We start from the raw sequence: 22,155 nt of genomic DNA, 5'->3' as shown, positions 1-22,155 counted from the left end.
CAAGGCCAGGGAATTTAGCCACCAGTGGAAAAGAGTTGCACTCCATCTACCCATCAACGGACAGATACGCAACACCAGAGAGGCAAGAAGCGAACACCAGAGCCCCTTATGTCCACGTGGATGAACATCAAGAGAGTCAATTCCTAGGCAGGTTGATAAGTCTGGGGTCCCCGAGGAGGAGAAAGTGGTCTGGAGCCCTTGAGAAGGAGGAAGGGGTCCCAGGCCGGGGCTCTCAAGGAGGAGAAAAGGACAACATTTTTTTTTTTCTATACTGCTTTGTATCAGTCAGTGTAACAAAGTATCTTGCTCGAGGACATGTTTCTCCTTAACAAGAACCTTCTGACTAATCTTGTTATCTTAAGAAGTATGTGTGGGAGTGGGTCTGGTAAGACCTTTCTATTGTTAATTCTAATCTTGTTAATTTAAGATGTATGTTGTGGGAGTGGGTCTGGTTAAAGTATATAAGGCCTTGATAAGACGTGGGTTGGAGAAGGAAATGGCAATCCACACCAGTGTTCTTGCCTTGAGAATCCCAGGGAGGCGGAGCCTGGTGGGCTGCTGTCTATGGGGTTGCACAGGGTACGACGTGACTAAAGCGACTTTAGCAGCAGCAGCAGCAGCAAGATGTGGGTGGGGGCACTCTCCGGCCCCCTTCTGATGTCTCTGTCAGAAGCTTTCTCTCTTTTTTTTTTTTTTTTGCACCAAAGGCATATCCTAGCTTTATTAAAGGGCCCACGCTACAGTCAACATAAAAACACAAAAAGTCCCATCAGTTTAATAATAATAAAAACCCCCAAAATGGAAAACTAAGGGGGCAAGGAAGAGGCCCCTGGGCCAGGGGCATAGGGAGCCCTGCTCGTGGCACCAGGCCTGGCCTCAGGGCCCGCTGGTATTGCTGTTCCTACAAGGTCAGGGGGCAGCGATTGTCCTGTGGAGCCACCGTTCAGCTAGGTCGACGACCCTTACTTCTGGGGTGTGCTCAGCTTCTGCATGCCCCAGATCTTGTCCAGCAGGCTCAGTGGGTTTGTTACAGTCAACTAGCAGCTCCTTGACCCTGACAGCCCGGGTATCATCGCTCTCCATGTCCAGGAGTTCATCCACATCGATTTCCAGCTCCGGGATCTCCTTTTCCTGGCAGTTGTAGAGGAGAGTGAGCTGCTCCAGAATCCACTCCTCCACGTTGAGATGCTTCCGTAGCTCCTTACCGTCATGCTTGACCGTTACCTTATCTTGCGGTCTCACTGGGCCCTCGTTGTCTGCGCCGCCCGGGCCCTCGCCTGCAGCCCCAGGGTGGCTCTGAAAGTGGTTGCGGGGCCCTGGGCCGCCACTCCCCGGTCTGGGGTCGCTGTCCACAATGGCCACGTGCGCGTGTCTGGCCCCTCCCTGCGCCACCGCTCCAAGAAGCCCGCTAGCTCCGGGCGGGCGGCTGGCTCGGGTTAGCTCCTGAGCTTGGCTCCGGGGCAAGGGCAGTGGTGGTGGTGGGGGTGCCCAGGGGCTTTCTCTGTCCCTTTAATAAAACTCTTGCTATACAAAAGCTCCTGAGTGATCAAGCCTGGTCACTGGTCCCAAAGCTAAATCTTCCGGGATCACAAATCCGACGTCATTCACTGTAAGCTATCAACATGTTGAGCGAAGAAAGCAAGTTGCAAAGCAGACCCACGTGCAGTTCCCTCTGCACAAAGCTCAAAGCAGGCAGACTCAGGAACCCGCTGTTGAGGGATGCATATGGACGTGGATGCAGACAAGTTAAGAAAACAGCACAGAACTGGCTGTGCTGTTGTGCTCAGTCTCTCACTCAGTCTGACTGCCACCCCATAGACTGTAGCCCGCAGGCTCCTCCATCCATGGGATTTCTCAGGCAAGAATACTGGAGAGGGTTGCCACGCCCTCCTTCAGGGGATCTTCTCCACTCAGGGATCAAATCTGCATCTCCCATCTCTTCTGCATTGCAGCCGGTTTCTTTATCTGCTGAACCATCAGAACTGGAGGTGGTGGTTTCTCCTGGAGCAGGGTTGTCATCTGCAAGAGGGGAGGAGCCTGTGTGGTCAGCTGGAAAACTCCCCCCAAGGTTGTAAATGTGTCCCCTTGTATGGCTGAAGCAACTCTGCAGATGGGATTATTGAATTTGAGGTGGGGAGAGGATTGGGCTGTACATGCCATCCCTTGGGAAGAGGAAGACAGGGTGACCCTGGAGGCAGAGATTAGAGCGGTACAGCCGTGAGCCAGGGAACAATGGCAGCTTCTAGAAGCTGGAAGAGGCCTGGAACTGAGTTCTCCTGGAGCGTCCAGGAGGAACCAGCCCTACCCACACCTTGATTTTAGTGCCTTAAGACTAAGGGCTTCTGACCTCTAGAACCATGAGAGAATAAATATATATTGTAAATCACCACAGCCAATGAATCAGTACATCATGTAGCAGGCTGAAGACTGGCCCACAAAGATATCAGGTCCTCATCCCTGCTGCTGCTGCTGCTAAGTCGCATCAGTCGTGTCCGACTCTGTGTGACCCCATAGACGGCAGCCCACCAGGCTCCCGAGTCCTTGGGATTCTCCAGACAACAACACTGGAGTGGGTTGTCATTTCCTTCTCCAATGCATAAAAGCGAAAAGTGAAAGTGAAGTCGCTCAGTTGTGTTCGACTCTTAGCGACCCCACGGACTGCAGCCCACCAGGCTCCTCTGTCCATGGGTTTCTCCAGGCAAGAGTACTGGAGTGGGGTGCCATTGCCTTCTCCGCCTCATCCCTGGAACCTGCAAATATTACCTTGTTTTGGAAAAAGAATCTTGGCAGCGGTGATTAAATTAAGGACCTGAGATGGGGAGATGACCCTGGGTTATCCGGATATGCCCTGAGTACCATGACATGTGTCCTTAGAAGAGGAAAGCAGAGAGAGGTTTGATACACTTAGGAAGAAGGGCATGTGAAGATGGACCCAGAGGTCAGAATGATGCAGCCACAAGGCAAAATACCTGAGGTCGTGGAAGCTGGAAGAGGCAGGAAAGAGCCTTCTAGAGCCTTCAGAGAGGTCACAGCCCTGCCCACACCTTCACATAAGCCCAGTGGTACCCATTTTGGACTTGTGGCCTCCAGAACTGTGGAAGAATACATTTCTACAATTGGTAAATTTGTTACAGCAGCCACAGGAAACTCAGAATACAAGAGCAGTAGGAAACTATTACAACAAGAAGAGGGCTTTGGAAATAAAGTTGTTTCATATGATAGAGTGTTTCACTAGTAAAACAATCTAGAGAACCTTCAAAAAGCTACCATACTTACCCCTGATTTCTGAAGTGGACCAAGGAACAAAGATAAAATTGGGGCGGGGGCAAGGAATCAAGAAACCAGCAGACAAAGCTGGCTGGCTTTGAGCTACACAAGGCACTGTCCTCCAGTAGAAGTAGGAAGTCAGCTTCTGCCAGGGCAGAAGGCATTTTCCAGACCTGAGTATCAAGTCTACTCCTGGCCGAGACAGTCATCTTCCTGTCATCTCATCAGGCACAGAAAGCACCGGAGATTCTGACACACACAGTCTGGCCATAGCGGGCCCCCGTAGGATATGACAGCTCCCTGGACAAGGCCACTCTGGCTTAGAGACACAGCATAAAAGCAAAACCTTGCATGAACACAGTCCAGAATGGAGCAGTGTCTGAGCCTGCAAAGACCAAACCCCATCATGGAGTCGGAGCTGCTGCTGCTCTTAGCAGAGACAGCTTTAACCTGGCTCAGTCTTCACACCTTCTAGGTAAGAGTTGCTAAGACGGTGATCCCAGAATCACCCCTGCTCCCTGAGAGCGTTGAACACAGCAAAGTGTTCTAGCACAAGTTAGTCTGAATCCTTTCCAACATCCTCTGGAAATGCCCCTGTTTCTCGACCTTGTGCGGTCTCTCTCACTGTGATGAGTCAGCTGAGTTCCTGATGATCTCTGATTGACACAGCAGTGACAGCATCTCTGGGCTGCCTTGCCTAGGAAGGGTAAAGGCTGGAGCGTCTCTGGGCTGCCTTGCCTAGGGAGGGTAAAGGCTGGAGCAACTGCCTTCGGACCAAAGTGGACTATGAACCTCTTCCTTGTCTCTGTCTTCCTCTCCGCAGTGACTCAGAGGCCTCTGTGCCTGGGCTGGTTCCACTGTTCTCATGGGAAAGCAGAATGAAAGAAGCAATAGTCCACACTTGATTTCTAGACTGAAGTAGGGAGGGAACAGTAGGATTTAAAGCCAAAACTTGATGGGCAGAAATCAGCCTTATTTGAGAAGAGCAATATGTGAGATTTCAGAGATCCAAAGAAAAAGGGCACAGGCCTAAATAGTCCATCAAAGCTGGAACAGATGGAGCCAGACCCCGACTGTTGAGTTGAGGCTGGTTGGAGAGCAAAGGTTGGGGATCGAGGGTCAGAGGTGAGGAGGGGCAGGGCCAGCCCGACCCCCCCCCCACCTCCAGGGCAGGGATCCCACTGGGCACCCTCTGCCTATGTGAGAGGTGGCTCCCAGTACTACCATCAACCCATCTGCCTGCTTCCAGCAGGAGCATCTGCAATAACCACCACCCTGTTCTGAGGCTTTGTCAGCCTCAACCACTAGGTCAGCATATTGAGGATACCCCTGGTAGAGGTTGGGGCCCCACGGGAAGAGAGGTCCGAGAGCACATTGGGAGCAGGGAGTGAACACAGGGTTCCACCCTCCTGGTGTGTTAGGCCATATCCCCTGCCCCCCATGACAGCTCGGCTACCTCCCTCCAGTTCCCCGATACATGCAGCTTCATGCTTGCTTTTCAAATCCACATTTACTTTGATGACACGCTTCTCCCGCAAAGGGAAGCATCTCTATCTCCCTCTCTTTGGCAAAACAAATATTATCAAGCCTGTAATTGACATTTTTTGCAGATTCAATATTTGCCTGGATCATTCCTCATCAAAGCTGTAGACTCTCTGTCTAGGAAATTATTCTGCATTGCAGTAATTTTCACAGGGCAATTGAAGACATAATTGTACATGATACATTTTGAATCTAAACGCTTGAAAAGACAATTACAAACAGCTGGGACACAATTTGGTGTTCTTGCTTATACTGGGGGGTGGATTTTGCCAGCGGAGAAGCCACAGGAGAAAATGGTGAAGTTTGAGAACAGTTTCTCCAGAGTTCAGTTTACATTTCAATTATAATTTCTGTGTGCTCACCACCAAGACACACATACTTGTACTTAATACATTCTATAGAGCATGAGTCATGCTTCACAAGTGAAGCCGTCACGTCAGTCATCTCTGACTCTTTGTGATCCTATGGACTGTACCCACCAGGCTCCTCTGTCTGTAGGGATTCTCTGGGCAAGAATACTGGAGTGGGTTGCCATGCCCTCCTCCAGGAAATCTTCCCAACCCGGGGATCAAACCGAGGTCTCCTGCATTCATAGGCAGGCTCTTCACCACTAGCATCACTGTAGTAGGGTTTGTTTTTATTTCACAGGAATGCCACTTTGATAGCACTTTCTACTGTGAAGCATAACTCATTTTCTTGTGTGAGCCCTGGAGCTGCTATGACAGATTGCCACAAACTGGGGGGCTTAAAACAATAGAAATCTGCCTCTCACAGTTCTGGAGACCAGAGTCTGAATCCAGGGGTGGGCAGGGCTCTCTTCTGCCTCTTGCAGCTTCTGGTGACCCCAGGGGTCCTTCAGTTAAACAATGAAAAGGGACAGAAGGGGCCTGGTTTAGCCTTGCAACCAGGCATCTCTCCCCAGCCTCCTCCCCTCCACCTTGGGAACCTGTACCTTGTACTTCCGTGTACCCTTCAAGGGTGGGGAGAGGGGCTTGTGTTCAGGAAGGACTCCTCCTCATTTCTGCTGGTCGCAGTCGGGGAAGTGACACCCCACCTCAGCTGTCTGGCTTCATGGTCAGCAGGTCAGCCCTTCACTCTCCTTTCTCCATCCGCTGCCCAACAGAGAGAAGGATGTGATAGTCCGGCAGCAAGTCCTCCCAGGGCCGAAGCCCCTTGCAGAGGGACCGTCCCCTCCAGGCTTACCTGCTATGCCCTCACCTGCTCCCCTGTGGACATTTGTCCCTTTCATGCCCAGAGGGCTGGATGACCAGCAGCAGCTACGCTCATTCCTCCTCTCCAGCCCACACCTCCACCATCTCTGAAGGTGTCACTTTCTCTGATTTCTAAAAACCTATAAATCAGGGACTTCCCTGGGTGTTCAGTGGTTAAGACTCCATACTTCCACTGCTAGGGGTGTGGGTTCAGGCCTTGGTTGGGGAACAGAGATCCCACATGCCAGGTGGCACAGCCCCAAAAGCAAACAAAAACTATAAATTACTAACAGAAACCAAGGACAACTGGGTGTTTCCTCTTCTCTGAGAGTTATTTTTTTAATCCATTGTTACATCTTCCATCTGCCACAGAGAGTCAAGCCGTAGAACCAGGAAGGAGGCCCTGCCAGGAATGTTGGCAGAGTCAGCTCCAATCTTGACGTCACTCATGCTGGGCAGTGATGCCCCACGCACTGGGGCCAGAGCACCTCCCACTCTTCCTGTACAGACACACAGGCTGGACAGCTGCCCCTTGAGGCCCCACTGTCTGCCTCTGTGTTCTTTTCAGGAAAAGGCATCTTTTCACTCGGTGGTTCAGGTCAGGGACACAGCCCTGTTGCCAATGCCAGGTACTAGCACTGACTGTGGTAACTGAAATAGGCAATAAAGCAAATGGGATCAAGGGTGACGGAAGTACACAAAACCAGGAAGAAGCAGCCAACGAGTCTACCAAGAAACGAGTATGCTTTTTATTGTCAGGAAACATCCATTCTTAAACAACAGTGTTTGCTTCACTCGTAGCTGAAAATGGCTCTGAGTGACATTCTCTTGCCAGTCTGGACGTGGTGTAACCATGCTGCAGTGTGTCTGCTGTAACTAGAAATATCTTTGGCATTTTCTTCCCTTTAGCGTCATAACTTGTAAAACATTTGTACAAAAAAATGTAGATTTACAGAAAATATGCATATAAATCACTTATCCTAAAACGTAGTAAATAACGTAGCAAAAACTTGATCAAATCTGTTTCATACACAAGCTGGACAAATTGGCTGCGCATAATCTCTAACATCTATGGCGTTTTATAAATTAGTGCTTCAACTTTAAAAAGGAGGTTTATAAAAAGACCCCTCATAGCATCAAAAACTCTTAATTTCTCTCTCCATTTCCACTTTTTGTAGTCCCTAGAATTTATACTCATCACAAACATATCACCATTCTTATAAAAAGTAGTTATTTTAAGAAAAAAGTTGCACTGCAATCATGATAGGTTACATTCAAATTTCCATGTTATCAAGAGTTCTTCCCTTTATAAACACATGTCTGAAATAAGAGCCCCATGCCCATCCATGCAGAAGTAGCTGGTAAGCAGGGTACCAGCCTCGGTTTCATTGCTCGGGGCCACGTGGTCACCACGACACTGGCAGGCGTCTAGGTCCAGAGCGGCCTCCCCCTCCCGTCTGTGCCCCTCCTCTGCCTTGCACCCTCCTCAAGAGACTTTGCAGTTGTTCCTGGAGCAGCGTCTGGGGGGGCTCTGGGGGAGGTGGGTGCCCTTGGCTTTTCGGAGGCTGGTCCTCTTGTGGCCGGAGCTGGTGGCGAGGGAGCAGGGCCGGCCGTGCGCCATCCTGGCGCTCAGGCCGGTGGCCATCGAGAAGGACTTGAGGTGGCTCCTGAGGGCCGTGGGCAGCGGCAGCCTGTCCAGCAGGTGTGCAGGCGTGCAAGACACCACTGCCCGGCAGCACAGGTCCTGCAAGCTCAGGACTTGGGAGAGAAAAGGAAACCCGGATCACTTGCGGTGTCCTGGGCGTGGGGCCAGCACCGGGGCAGCAGGATGCCTGTCCACCCTCCTCTCTGGGACTCTGGGGCAAGACGTCAAGGCCCAGTCTCCCACCCTGTGTCTACAGGCGGCAATTAGAAATAGGTGGTCCTGCTTTCGTCTCCTTAAACCCAGTTTGCCTCCAAACTTGAGACCACAACCGTCCCTCCCACTGGATCTGAGAGATGAGTCCTGCCCTGCAATGGCCAATCATGTCTCCTCAGGATTCATGCAACCAGCTTTTGGGGCTTGAGGCCAAGGGCTTCAGGAAACATGCTTCCCAACTGAGTAGCTGACCCAGAATAATATGTTATCAGCTTTATAAAGACATACTAGAGAACACACCAGAAAAGCAAATGCTGTCACTTATATTTCAGCTACATTGTTCGTTTTGAGTCAGAGCCCCTGCTCAGACAGAGCAGGACTCCCCAGGGGCCTGCTGGGAGCAGAGACTGCATCTCACCCTTGGTGCAGTCAGGGCACTCCTCAACCCCTGGAGCATCAGACAGAAGAAACACAACCCAAGGCTTTGGTTCCTTTTAGAATCAAGGTCCTAACAACTTTCAGAACAGTGCTTCTCAACTGGGGGCGATTTTGACTCCCTAGGGCATTTGGCAAAATCTGGAGACATTTGTGGTTTTCACAAATGGGGGCAGGGAGACCAAGGGTGCAGCTCACCCACAGCATAGGGGATGCCCCCACCAGAGGACACGCCATCCCAGCTGGCTGTAGTGCCAAAGGGCAGAAGCTCTGATTTATGAGAATGGAGACAGCGACCTGGGGACAGGTCCTGGGAGGCTGACCGCTGGAGGGGCTGCCAGGCAGCCTGGAGGAGCACCTACCCTTGCTCGGCCTCCAGAGCCGGTCCATCCCATGCCGCAGCAGCACGATCCTGGCCAGCTCCATAAAGGACTCAGTGATGTTGAAATTGCACAGTGGGCTGACCTCGAAGAACGTCACACCCAGGCGCTCTGCATAGGCCTGGGCCTGCTCCGTGGGGACCTGCCGCTTGAAGGCCAGGTGCAGGCGGTTCCCCACCAGGATCTTAGGGACCCCTGGGGCATGCTAAAGGGTGACAAAGAGGCAAGGAAAGTGGGTCAGGCACAAGCTTTGTTGTTGTAATGACAGGTGCCCTGGGGTGATATCCAGGTAGAACTTCAGAATATGTCCTTTTTTGAAAATAGGGGCTTTGCAGATGGAATTAGTTAAGATAAGATCTTGGAGTGGACCCGACATCCTGTTACTGTGTCCTTATAAGAAGGGGAGAGGACACAGGACGCACAGGGAAGAAGGCACATGACGGCAGAACAGAGATGGAATGAGGTGTCCAGAGATCAAAGGCCAGGGACTGTCAGCAACACCAGAAGCTGGAGGAGGCAGGAAGGACCCTCCTCTCAAACAGAGGGAGCCAACACCTTGATTTTGGACTCTGACCCCAGAACGCAGAGAATGAGTTTCCTTTGTGTTCAGCCACACAGTCTGTGGTGAGCTGTTACGGCCACCCCAGGACACTCACAACGGTGGGTGGGACTGACCACTAGACGTCCCCGTTGGGAGCTGGGCCGGTCAGGGTGCCCGCAGATAGCAGCCTAGTTAGCACTGGTCAACCCACCTGACTGTGTGCAGGGCCTCCTCCTGTGCTAAGAGGTGACATGTCCTCCCCGCTGTGGCTGGAGCCTTGTGCCCTGGCTCCCCTGCCCACCCCTCCATGGGCCCACAGGGAGGGAGCCCTGCCCCTGTTGTACCTCATTGATCTCCTTAATCCACCGGTCGATGCCATCAAAGGACCAGCGGTTTGCGATGTCATATACCAGGATCACACCCTGGGGAGGCAACAGTCACTTGTGGAGAGACTGGCCAGCACGCAGGCCACTCAGGCACACACTCACAACGAGCTAAACAGTCATTCTACTTATTTTAATGCAAAACACATTTTTTAAAATTTATGTGCCAAATGTAGCAGCTGTATGATCATTTCCAATGATAATTTCATAAGCTCATGGAGAAACCCTCAAATGTGAAGGTGAGTTGGGTAGTAGAACTCAGTTCCCCACATTCATGAGCTGGTCTAGGGACATGGAATGTGGGGGGACTGCAGAGCCCGCCCACCTGGACAGAGAGTTCCCACACACGTGCAGACACACACATGTGAGTGTGGTGCACACACAACCCACATGCCTGCATATTTATCTGTGTACATGCATAAATGCACATGAATGCACACCACTCATGCACACATGTGTACAAATACAACACATGCAACCACACCCCCTGATGCTGAAGGCTTGGGAGTCACCAAACAGTCCACAGCACAACTTTAGACTCTGGCATCAGCTTATATGTGAGCTAATTGCTTTGTCCTCCAAGTATCCGTTAACGAGCATTCCAAAAGTCATTATTAAAGTCAGTTTGACCTCCCAGTTCAGGGGATGTTACCTGTGCGCCCCGAGAGTAAGAGCGGAATATGGTACAAAATCTTCCCTGACCCGACGTGTCCCTGGAAAAGATGTTGGAGGCCTGTAAGAAGAAATCACTACTTCCTGACAATAAAGTTTTTGAACTTGGGAGCCAGAGCAAGTATATTTTATAATTGTCAGTCAGTGGCCATCCCAAAGGAAAGTCCAAGCCCCCAACAAAACGTTGGGCACATTTTCCCTGGAGAGATCCAGACCTTGAGATGTCCTTCTGGGCGCTTTCTCTTTTCTAATTATTTGAAAAGTCAACTAGAGAAAGTAATAATGGGTTGAAGTGTAATGTGTTAGCCACTCAGTCGTTTCCGACTCTTTGCGACCCCATGGACTATATATAGCCCGCCAGGCTCTGCTGTCCGTGGGATTTCCCAGGCAAGAAGACTGGAATGGGTTGCCATTTCCCTTCTCCAGGGTGACGGGTTTCCACATAATAATTCTGACATTTCAATAAATCTAATTTAGGTTTTTTACAAGTTGTTTAATTTGGAGATAAAGCTATCTTTGGAATGAGTCTAAACTGAGGGAGAAATAGGCCAAAGGATTTGGTGGGGTCACTCCACTTCCAATTAGGTCAAAAACATCATGGGAATTCCCTGACATCCAGTGCTTAGCACTCTTCGCTTTCACTGCCAAGGGCACAGGATCAATCCCTGCTCAGAGAACTAAGATCTGGTAAGAAAAGATCACATGAAGCCAGCCCTGTGGATACATCCCTATGTTCCTCAAAATGAGGAAGTGATCCTGGGATGCGTTCATCAGGATAAAGAAGAATAGCACTTTGGGACAGACTCCACCCTGTCTCAGGGCATTTACTGAGATGGACTGACCACCCCAACCAGGCACAGGGGCTCCATTTCAGATGCCAAGGAAACAGGAGCAGCTGTTACAACAGCCTTCTGAGTCCAGGACAAGTTTGGATTGAGAGGGGAGCCCTCAGGAGGTCTCTGGGGAGGAAGGAAGGGAAAAGAGATTTGAGAGTCAGCAGGGACAGGGACATCGAGCAGACATCATGGAGAGAGGCTTCCCGGGCCCGCCTTGGGGGCTTACTGCTCCTGGTTAAGGGCGGGTGGGGGTGGGAGAAGGGGCTCTGGGCCCTCTGGAGACACTTGTGGCCTTGAGAGGCCTGGCATGGTCAGGCGGGAGAATGGAACCATGCAGGTGGCCCAGGAGAGGGGATAACACAGGAGCTAGTGATGGTGGTCAGGAGAGCCACACGGCGTGGGGGCAACCCAGGGATTAGTCACAGCAGGAAAGCCCTAGTCACCCACCCCTAGAACTGGAGGGCCAGGGGTATCACACCAGAGCATCAGAACCAAGGCTGCCTGAAGTGGGGACCAAGAAAGAGACCCAACCCAGAGCTGGGTGACACCCTGGCCTCTTACACCCCCACCCCTGTCCACCCTCCGCCCTGTTGAGCTTGGTCACTGCGTGTGGCCCCTCAGCATGAGCGAGGCAGAAGAAGAGTCCACGTGCTCTGGACTGACTCCGAGGCCCATGCAGATGTCAGCTCCCATGGGAGCTGTTGGGTCAGGCTGGGGCTGCAACAGTGGATCTTCCCTCAGGTTCTACCAGAGTCCCCAAGGGCCAGGACAGCTCCCCCATCCCATCTTCGGGGGTCAGGAGGGACCCCTGACTCACCAGAGCTGCAGCTTCACCCGCCGGCCGTCCAGCAGGATGGTGGTGGTCTTGTAGTCGATGCCTGTGAAAGAGGGTCGAGGCAGCTTAAGTGCCAAGCACTTCCACGAAGTCTTGTTCAGGTAAAAGGTGCAGATCAGAGGGATAATCTCATGCTGGGGGAGAGAGGACTTCCCACTGGTGGGATCCAGCGCTCATGGGGCAGCTGAACTGGGCCCTACTTGGACCCTGGCCCACCAGCCTCACCTACCTTCTATTTGAAGCAGGGTCTCCAACCTCCGCTCCTCCCTTACCACCATTGCCTCCAGCTCAGTGCCCAGGCCCCTGCCACTACCTGAGCGGTGGGCAGCAGGAGCCCCCAGAACCATTCTGCAGCGGGCTCTACACATGGCCTGCTGGCCCCAGGTTTGCTGAGAGACTGTGGGCAGCCCAGCCACACACCCTTGTCTCTGCTGGACCCAGGGCTAGAACATGGTGCTCCTTTCCTCCAAGTTATTGCACTGTGAATGTAAGGTAAAAGTGTATAGAAAATGAAATTAGTTATGAAGTATTTTCTCAACTATACAAAGATGAAACATGTACCTACGTGCACTAGGGTGATGAAATAAAGTTCCTGTTCTATGGCAAGACAAGAAAAACAGACAAATAGTTTTTCTGCCCATATGGACTGCCTCCCTCCTCCGCTTTATGTATTGGATATCTGCATTGACCACACCTCCATAGGAGACAACATGCGTGCCTGCTAAGTCACTTCAGTTGTGTCCGACTCCTTGTGACCTCATGGAGTGTAGCCCACCAGGCTCCTCTGTCCATGGGATTCTCCAGGCCAGAGTACTGGAGTGGGTTGCCATGCCCTCCTCCAGGGGATCGTCCCGACCGAGGGACCCAACCTGCATCTCCTGCATTGCAGGCAGATTCTTTACTGCTGAGCCGCCGGGGAAGCCCATAGGAGAGAACATTCCCTCTTAATTTTGTAAACCATCAGGATGGCCTGGTCAGCACTTGATAACTCCCCAGGGGATAACCTTCTTGCGTAATGTTGTGAGGGATCCTGATGACCCAGATTTGCTTTGGCTGAGCAGACCTAGACTGTATCAACCTTCAACATGCCTTTTGATGTATATCCCTTTGTCTCAAAAACGTTTATAACTGTGACGCTTTGACCTGTGACAGGCAGAGCAGTCCTCAGAGCTTTCCGAAAGACAGTCTCCCAGGTTATGATTCACAGGTTGGTGCAAATAAAATTTTCCATTACTTTCTTGAAAAACGTTAGTCTCTTAGTCATGTCCGACTCTTTGCAACCCCATGGACTAGGGCCCACCAGGCTTCTCTGTTCATGGAATTCTCCAGGCAAGAATAATGGAGTGGGTTGTCATCTCCTACCCCAGGGGATTTTCCCAACCCAGGGGTTGAACCTGGGCCTCCTGCATTGCAGGCAGATTCTGTACCATCTGAGCCACCAGGGAAACCCTTCATTTTCTTTCTTAGACTAATTGATTAATTAGTCTAATTTTCAGTGACAGTCATGGTGTAGTGACAGGATATCAGAGACACCCACCAGAGGACACCAGGGGTCTACCCTGAATGGGCACTTGGTATCAGCCTTTTGAGCCCCGCCAGCTTCTCGGTACTCCTCGGGTGTTCTGGTGAGCTCTCCTAATATCCAGATCTCACTGTTTAAGTGATGATCCTACAACTTTTATTTAAGGTCTTCTGTACTTGACTTGGAGTCTTAAGGGGCACTAGTGAATTTCCTTGGTAGAGTCCTAGGGAGGTCTGGGCAGGAAGCCCAAAGAAACATAGACAGCTGGAGTTTTGTTAAATTTGGCTCCAATTAAGAAGAAAAAAGAAAAAAAAAAAAAAAAAAACAAGTCGATACATGGTCTGACCAAACAGTTTGCCAGTGACACAAGACAGCTTGCTCAGCCCCAAGAACAAGGGACATCAGGCCGCCACAAGGTGTCCTTAGGTGACTGAGAACCTAACGGAGATGTCTGAGGATCGATCCTCCAGACGTGTAGCAGTGCTACTGCTGCTGCTGCTGCTGCTAAGTCGCTTCAGTTGTGTCCAACTCTGTGCGACCCCATAGACGGCAGCCCACCAGGCTCCCCTGTCCCTGGGATTCTCCAGGCAAGAATACTGGAGTGGGTTGCCATTTCCTTCTCCAATGCGTGAAAGTGAAGTCACTCAGTCGTGTCCGACTCTTTGCGACCCCATGGACTGCAGCCCACCAGGCTCCTCCACCCATGGGATTCTCCAGGCAAGAGTACTGGAGTGGGGTGCCATTGCCTTCTCCGAGCAGTGCTACAGCAGATCCCAGATCCCATTACAAGGATTAAGTAAACGCTGTTCTTCTGGGGACACACGTGATAAAAGCTGATCACCGAGTACTCCAAGCACCACCCATGGTGGTTTTAGACTGTCAGAGGGTGAAACTGAGATAAGTAAAAAAGTCGAGCTGATCCTGGGAGTAACTCCTTGGAGAGCTAGACTCAGAAGCAGCACAAAGCTCATCAACCACGCTGTCCTCAGAAAGTTGTTCAGATCATATCTCATCTCTGAATTAAGCAACCAAATCGATAATGGGAAACCGTGCTTCAGAGGCCAAACAGCTCATGGATGGAGAGCCACCTATGGGGACACAAGCTGCGTTTACATAGAACGGATGCTTGCAAGTGCTTACTTAATTGGGAATTAAAGGAAATCCTGCCCTGAGATGACCAAGTTGGGATTCTTTTTTTGGCATTCCAAAGCTGATTTTTGTGTGAACACTCAGAGGAAGCTAGCAGAGGATAATTTCGTACTATGTCAGTCAGTCTGCAGGACCCCTGCCTACAGGGTCTCCTGGAAACTAGAGTGATAAAAAGCTTTTCTTTTTTCTAAAGTTGGATTGCGTGCATGCATACTAAGTCGCTTCAGTCGTGTCTGACTCTGCAACCCTATAGACTGAAGCCTGCCAGGCTCCTCTGTCCATGGGATTCTCCAGGCAAGAATACTGGAGTGGGTTGCCATGCTCTCCTCTAGGGGATCTTCCCGACCCAGGGATCGAACCTGCATCTCTATGTCTCCTGCATTGTCAGGCAGGTTCTTTACCACTAGTGCTACCTGGGAAGCCTTAAAATTGGATTAGCCGCAGAAAATATTTGTGGGGCTAGTTTCTTGGATCATTTGAATTGGAAAGGTTCCTAATTGTCAAAATTTCAAAAAACTCATCTTAAACTATTGTACCTGTTTTAATCTGTATGCAGAAGCCCCAAGGGGGGAACTTCCCTGGACGTATAGTGCTTAAGAATCCAGATTGCAACAGAGAGGATGCGAGTTCTACTCCTGGTCGGGATAGATCCCACATGTTGCCGAGCAACTAAACCCATGTGCAGAAACTCCTGAGCCCAAGCACACAATGAAGATCCCGCCTGCCGCAATGAAGACCCGATACAACAACAACAAAAGAAGTCTTATTCATAAGTCTCCTGTCTTAAAGCAGGTTAAGGGCAATGCCACGTGTCTGGTGGGGATGGCAGACTATTCAGCTTCACATTCTGAGGACACGTCATCCAAGTGTTTAGGACAGAGCACAGATTCCAGAGAGTGTTTAGGTCAGTAGTTTTGGATCTGGGCAATTGCATCTTTTTAAAATAAATGTTTATGTATTTAATTTTATTTATTTTTGGCTGCACCGACTCTTCACTGCTACACTTGGGCTTTCTCTAGCTGTGGCAAGTGGGCTTATTGTGGTGGCTTCTCTTGTTCCAGAGCACAGGCTCTAGAGTTCGAAGTCTCAGTATTTGTGGTGTGTAGGCTTAGCGGCCCAGCAGCATGTGGACTCTTCCCAGACTAGGGATCAAACCTGAGTTCCCTGCATTGGTGGGAGAATTCTTAAACACTGGGCCACCAGGGAAGTCCTGAAATTACATCTTGTAGCGACTACCAAGGACCTCTGTACAGTCCTTTAAATCCCTTCAAATGCTTATGTCCTTCCTTTTGCAATAGTCAGCAATGGGGCATGTGGAGCATAAGACACCCACACACATACACAATAAATAAATAGAATATATACACATTTACTAAATAGAGTGAACATATGCATGATAAACAGGTATGACTGCATATAATATATACACAGAATAAATATAATTACCTTATATATTTTTATATAAGCTACACATAAATTAGAGATACCAAGGGAGCATTTCATGCAAAGATGGGCACAATAAAGGACAGAAATGGTATGGACCTAACAGAAGCTGAAGATATTAAGAAGAGGTGGCAAGAATACACAGAAGAACGGTACAAAAAAGATCTTCACGACCCAGATAATCATAATGGTGTGATCACTCACCTAGAGCCAGACATCCTGGAGTGTGAAGTCACATGGGCCTAAGGAACCATCACTATGAACAAAGCTAGTGGAGGTGATGGAACTCCAGTTGAGCTATTTCAAATCCTAAAAGATGATGCTGTGAAAGTGCTACACTCAATATGCCAGCAAATTTGGAAAACTCAGCAGTGGCCACAGTTTTGAAAAGGTCAGTTTTCATTCCAATCCCAAAGAAAGGCAATGCCAAAGAATGTTCAAACTACCACACAGTTGCACTCATCTCACATGGTGGTAAAGTAATGCTCAAAGTTCTCCAAACCAGGCTTTAATAATACGTGAACTGTGAAATTCCAGATGTTCAAGCTGGTTTTAGAAAAGGCAAAAGAACCAGAGATCAAATTTCCAACATCCACTGGATCATCGAAAAAGGAGGGGAGTTCCAGAAAAACATCTATTTCTGCTTTATTGACTATGCCAAAGCCTTTGACTGTGTGGATCACAATTAACTGTGGAAAATTCTGAAAGAGATGGGAATACCAGACCACCTGACCTGCCTCTTGAGAAACCTGTATGCGGGTCAGGAAACAACAGTTAGAACTGGACATGGAACAACAGACTGGTTCCAAATAGGGAAAGGAGTAAGTCAAGGCTGTACACTGTCACCCTGCTTATTTAACTTATATGCAGAGTACATCGTGAGAAACGCTGGGCTGGTGGAAGCACAAGCTGGAATCAAGATTGCCAGGAGAAACATCAGTAACCTCAGATATGCAGATGATACCACCTTTATGGCAGAAAGGGAGGAAGAACTAAAGAGCCTCTTGATGAAAGTGAAAAAGGAGAGTGAAAAAGTTGGCTTAAAGCTCAACATTCAGAAAACGAAGATCATGGCATCCGGTCCCATCACTTCATAGCAAGTAAATGGGGAAATAGTGGAAACATTGAGAGACTTTATTTTGGGGGGCTCCAAAATCACTGCAGATGGTGACTGCAGCCATGAAGTTAAAAGATGCTTACTCCTTTGAAGAAAAGTTGTGACCAACCTAGACAGCATATTAAAAAGCAGAGACATTCATTACTTTGCCAACAAATGTCTGTCTAGTCAAGGCTATGGTTTTTCCACTAGTCATGTATGAATGTGAGAGTTGGACCATAAAGAAAGCTGAGTGCTGAAGAATTGATGCTTTTGAACTGTGGTGTTGGAGAAGACTCTTGAGAGTCCCTTGGACTGCAAGGAGATCCAACCAGTCCATCCTAAAGGAGATCAGTCCTGAGTGTTTATTGGAAGAACTGATGTTGAAGCTGAAACTCCAATACTTTGGCCACCTGATGCAAAGAACTGACTCATGTGAAAAGACCCTGATGTTGGGAAAGATAGAAGGCAGGAGGAGAAGGGGACAACAAAGGATGTGATGATTGGATGGGGGCTCAATGAATATGAGTTTGAGTAAACTCCGGGAGTTGGTGATGGACAGGAAGGCCTGGTGTGCTGCAGTCCATTGGGTCAAAAAGAGTTGTACATAACTGAGCATGAACTGATACATATTTATATAGAGAGAATATAGAAATATATATTTATGGTTCAGTGGTAAAGACTCCACTTTCAATACAGGAGACATGGGTTTGATCCCTGGTGGAGAAGATCCCCTGGAGGAGGAAATGGCAACCCACTCCAGTATTCTTGACTGAGGAATCCCATGGACAGAGGAGTCTGGTAGGCTACAGTCCATGGGGGTCACAAGAGTTAGACATGACTTAGCAACTAAACCACCACCATCACACATAAAAGTTAACTTTGAAGTTGCTCAGATGGTAAAGAATCTGCCCACAATGCGAGAGACCTGGGTTCGATTCCTGGGTCAGGAAGATTCCCTGGAGAAGGGAATGGCTACCCACTGCAGTATTCTTGCCTGGAGAATCCCATGGACAGAGATCACAATCCTGGTGGACATGACTGAGGGGCTAATGCTTTTTTTGCGCACACACACACATACATACACACAAATATTTAGTTTTTCCCTTGGAATGCTTAAAGGTTTTGCACTGTCTGCCTGAAGCAGCACACAAGTACACTTGGGCATCTATTTTTGCATCTGGAGATAACGTGGGCTTTGATACATTTGTTTCCAGACAATGAGAGAGGATGCTTGCTACTCACAGGCTAGAGGGCTGTTTCACTTTTATCCTAAAGGAAGTTAATCTACTGCATGAGCTGGGCTGGCTCCTTTGATTTAGAAAGTCTCCTAGCGTACTGATATTTTAGGTCCACAATAAAAAAAAAAGGTTTTCATAAATGTGAAAGCATTTGTTCCTGATGGTCTTCTTAAGCGTACTATTAAAATGAGGTTTTTTTTTCTCGATCATATATAGAATTTTATTAAAAAGTCAAACTCATAGACACAGAATGCAGAATAGTAGTTGCCAGGGGCTGGGTGGTAGGGAAAGAGGGAGAAGTTATTAAAAGCATATAAACTTTCAACTATAAGACGAATAAAGTCTGAGGATCTAATGTATAACATGATGACTGTAGTTGATAATATTGTGCTGTATGACTGAAGTTTGCTGAGAGGGTGGAAATCAGATGTTCTCATCCCTGTTGTCCCCAAGAAAAAGAGAGGTGGAAGATATGTAAAGTGATGCTTGGGTTAATTAACAAGATAGGGTAATCCTTTCACAATGCGTATGTGGGTCAGGTCATTGTGAGGTATTATTTAAATACCTTACAGTTTTTTCAATTATACCTCAATGAAGCTGAAATTTAAAAAAAATAATAATAGTAAATAAAAATCATACAGATTTTACAAAAGAAAGTCAGAGGCAGTTCTCAGTTATAACATTAGAACATAATTATGTAAGTGTGAAAGTCTCCATAGGCTAGCTTAAGCCTACAAGGGAAAGAGAGAAATTGTGCAGGACATTACATTATATTTAAAGGATACAATTAAACTTCTGTATCTTTTCAAGTTCAGAAGCCACAGACCAGCTTTCTTCAGGAACAGAAGAGGAAGGATGTATGGGTATTTCTTGCTGACTAATCTGGGTCAGCCTTCTGCACCATGATATTACTGTTGTCACATATCTTTCATATGGTCTGGGATGTTGAGTTTGAATTAACTGATTTTGTCCATCAGGAAAAGTTAACTTACACCAACCTAAGGTGAGACCTTGATTTACCTGTCTCTTTTCGATAAAAGAGCCAAAATTCCAATTCAGGGTTAAAGTAATGCCATCTAAAAAGATAGCATGTACTTTGTCATCTGAGTATGCAAGAAATCTTCCCACGCAGGGCACGGACGGTTCTCTCAAAAGCAAAGGCAGTGCACTGCTGTCATTTATCCCAGGGCAGCATATATGATAGTTAGGGCTTAAAGAAAGCCTCATCTTGGCACAATGCTGAAGAATTCTGGTTGCCTGTTTAATTAGAGAACACACAGAAAATGGACTTCCTGGCCTATCCGGAGGAAGGTTATTTACTGAGTAAGTTTTCTCTTCTCTCTCTTCTGATTCTTCTCGAATGGAATAATATGTAAAATAGTTCCCCAAATAAGCTCCTTCTGATTTGAAAACAGATCCATCTCCAGGATAAATCTCTATTGAGTTCATATGTTTATGGGTTAGTCTATAGGTAACAGCCTTGTACCAAACCACTTTGACTAGTTCATGGTAGGAATATTCTTCTGCACCAAACTGTTTCTGTGAAAATGAATCAGAAAAGTTCCACCTGTGCAAGTGTGGGGCAGGACAGCTCAGTAACGGGGCCCTAGGAAGAACAGAAACTTCTTTTCCTCATTCCTCAGAAACATCAGAAGTTAACATTCTCTTCTGGGTGATAGCTGCATCAATTCCAGACATACTGCTAAAGGGTATTTCCATTCCTCTGGACAGGAGGCCACAGACCAGCACTGCTTTACCCATGTGTATACACATGTGTCCTTCGTACGAGGTGAAGACAGCACCTCCCTCCGTTTGGCTCCATTCACACAACTCTTCTCTGAATGTTCTTTGGATTTCATGATCTGATGATAAAGTTCATTTTCTTTATTCTTCAGTCTCTGTCCTGATAAACTTCCATGTGTACAGATTTTTCCAGTTTTTTCAACTTGTTTGTCCTTTTTGCCTTTATTTTTTTTTTTTCAGACACTTCTATAGATGAGTCTGGCTGCTGGCTTACTTTACACAAAAAATGTACTGTAAATTCATGCTGAGATTTGGGCAGGCAAAGGTATGCGTGACCATCTAAAGATGATATCCTCACAGTGCCGCTCTGCATACACGTCATGCCATCATCAGTGTCAAGACCGGGCCATCTCACTTCTGAGACATCAATCAAGATATGCGTTTTCATTTCAGAAGGTATGATGCTTTCAGATAAAAAAGGACAGGTAGCAAAAGAATTACGAAAATTGAGGGCTCGTTGTAACTGCTCTCGGTAAGCGCTAATAACAAAGTGTGTCCTTTGGCGAATTCATTCTGGCTGTTGTAAAGGATGTGCTGAAACAGGAGGTGCCTTTTCAAATAAAATTCAGAGCCACAGGGAGAAAGCCGCAGTCTGGAACCATCAATATATTGCACTTGCACGGAAGCATCTTCATAAAGTACCATTTGCACTTCAGCTGCCATTACTGTGACTGTGGATAAAATGTCCTTCCAAGGCAAAGGCTGAAGGAAACAGCAAATACAGTAGCACCAATAGTTCTCTTCACGTACAAAAGTTCCATCAAAATAAATGGATGAACATAAGCACAACACACTGCCACTGAGCTTACTTTTTTGGATGAAAAGTGATGATCTTACCCTGACCTGACCTGACTGCCTTGATTAATCCTGAGGGCTTTACCTCAGTAGTGTGGGAAGATAATTGAGAGGGAGAAGACAGCCCACCAAGTTATAACTGCCCTTATCATTTTAGTAGCTTTACTTCTGAAGTTTAACTTCTGAAAATTGGATGCTCAGGATCTCACTTCAAATAACAAGCAAATTCCATCTTTGCAAAAAGAATACAGTAAATCAGAGGCTTCCCTGGTGCTCCAGTGGCTAAGACTTCATACTCTCAATGCAGGGGTCCCGGGTTTGATCCCTGGTCAGGAAACTAGATCCCACATGCTGCAATTAAGACCTCTGTTTCCTACCAATAAACTTCTCAGGTGTAGTATTCGCTCAGTGTCAACTTTGTCTTTTTTTTTTTTTTTTGGCCGAGCTTCGAGGCATGCAAGATCTCAGTTCACTGACAAGAGATCCAACCTAAGCCCCCAGCAAGTGATGTTTCTCGATGAAAGAAAAGTCATAATGGAGAGGAGTTAAGGCTACAGGGAGGAGGTCTGGCTGTCTCTCGTCAAGTCCGAGTAGCCAGGGACAGCGGCAGCTGCGATCACGAAGACAAACCGGAGGCAAAACCTAAAATGAGTTTTTAAAACTGTATTTGCTTCTTGTTTTCATGAGTTGTGGACGCCCATGGTTTCAGGGGTCACATCATTCTCTAGGGCTTGGTGTGGAAAATGTACCACACCTGTGTTCCACTCTCCATTTTATGTATTTCTTTAGATTCACTGCACAGCTCGTACGATCTTAGTTCCCTGACCAGGGATTGAACCATGGGTCCATGGCAGTGAAAGCATCAAGTCCTAACCATTAGACTGCCAGGGAATTCCATTCACTCCCCATTCCAACCTTCACTAGTCCTTTCTTTTCCTGTGTCTCTCCAAACTTGTAAACAACGTACTTATATTCCTACTTCCTGACTTTTCAGTTTTAGGCATTAATCAAGTTTCCATTACAGAAGGTGAAAATAGAGTTCTCTTTCACTGACGTACCCCCTGCCTCTATCTCTAACACACATTCTCTCTCTCATTTATACATGCACACACGAACCGAGTCTAGTTATGTTGCTGTTTTAGCTAA

General features: G+C 48.0%; 1 protein-coding gene and 2 pseudogenes across 2 annotated transcripts in view; all 3 read right to left on the bottom strand.

The window, feature by feature from the left end:
- LOC102174974 lies at nucleotides 804-1,488 on the bottom strand (annotated as a pseudogene).
- The window catches only part of RAB40B (RAB40B, member RAS oncogene family), a 29,643-nt gene continuing 14,235 nt past the window's right edge, over nucleotides 6,748-22,155 (bottom strand). Inside the window, exons 1-6 of one of the 2 annotated variants that reach the window (XM_018065393.1) lie at nucleotides 12,190-12,713; nucleotides 11,943-12,003; nucleotides 10,270-10,330; nucleotides 9,579-9,656; nucleotides 8,676-8,898; nucleotides 6,748-7,778 (exon numbers count right to left, since the gene is read on the bottom strand). In XM_018065393.1, the coding sequence (XP_017920882.1) occupies nucleotides 7,507-7,778; nucleotides 8,676-8,898; nucleotides 9,579-9,656; nucleotides 10,270-10,330; nucleotides 11,943-12,003; nucleotides 12,190-12,328 (834 nt within the window). In that variant the 5' untranslated portion in view covers nucleotides 12,329-12,713 and the 3' untranslated portion in view covers nucleotides 6,748-7,506. Of the gene's footprint in view, nucleotides 7,779-8,675; nucleotides 8,899-9,578; nucleotides 9,657-10,269; nucleotides 10,331-11,942; nucleotides 12,004-12,189; nucleotides 12,714-22,155 lie in introns of those variants that run through there. The other variant, XM_018065392.1, reaches the window with a different exon arrangement.
- On the bottom strand, nucleotides 19,034-21,694 carry LOC102184656 (annotated as a pseudogene).

Source organism: Capra hircus, chromosome 19 (genome assembly GCF_001704415.2).
Source record: "Capra hircus breed San Clemente chromosome 19, ASM170441v1, whole genome shotgun sequence".
Lineage (NCBI taxonomy): Eukaryota > Metazoa > Chordata > Mammalia > Artiodactyla > Bovidae > Capra > Capra hircus.
Note: the sequence above shows the minus strand (reverse complement) of the source record. Positions and strands in the feature narration are given on the sequence as shown.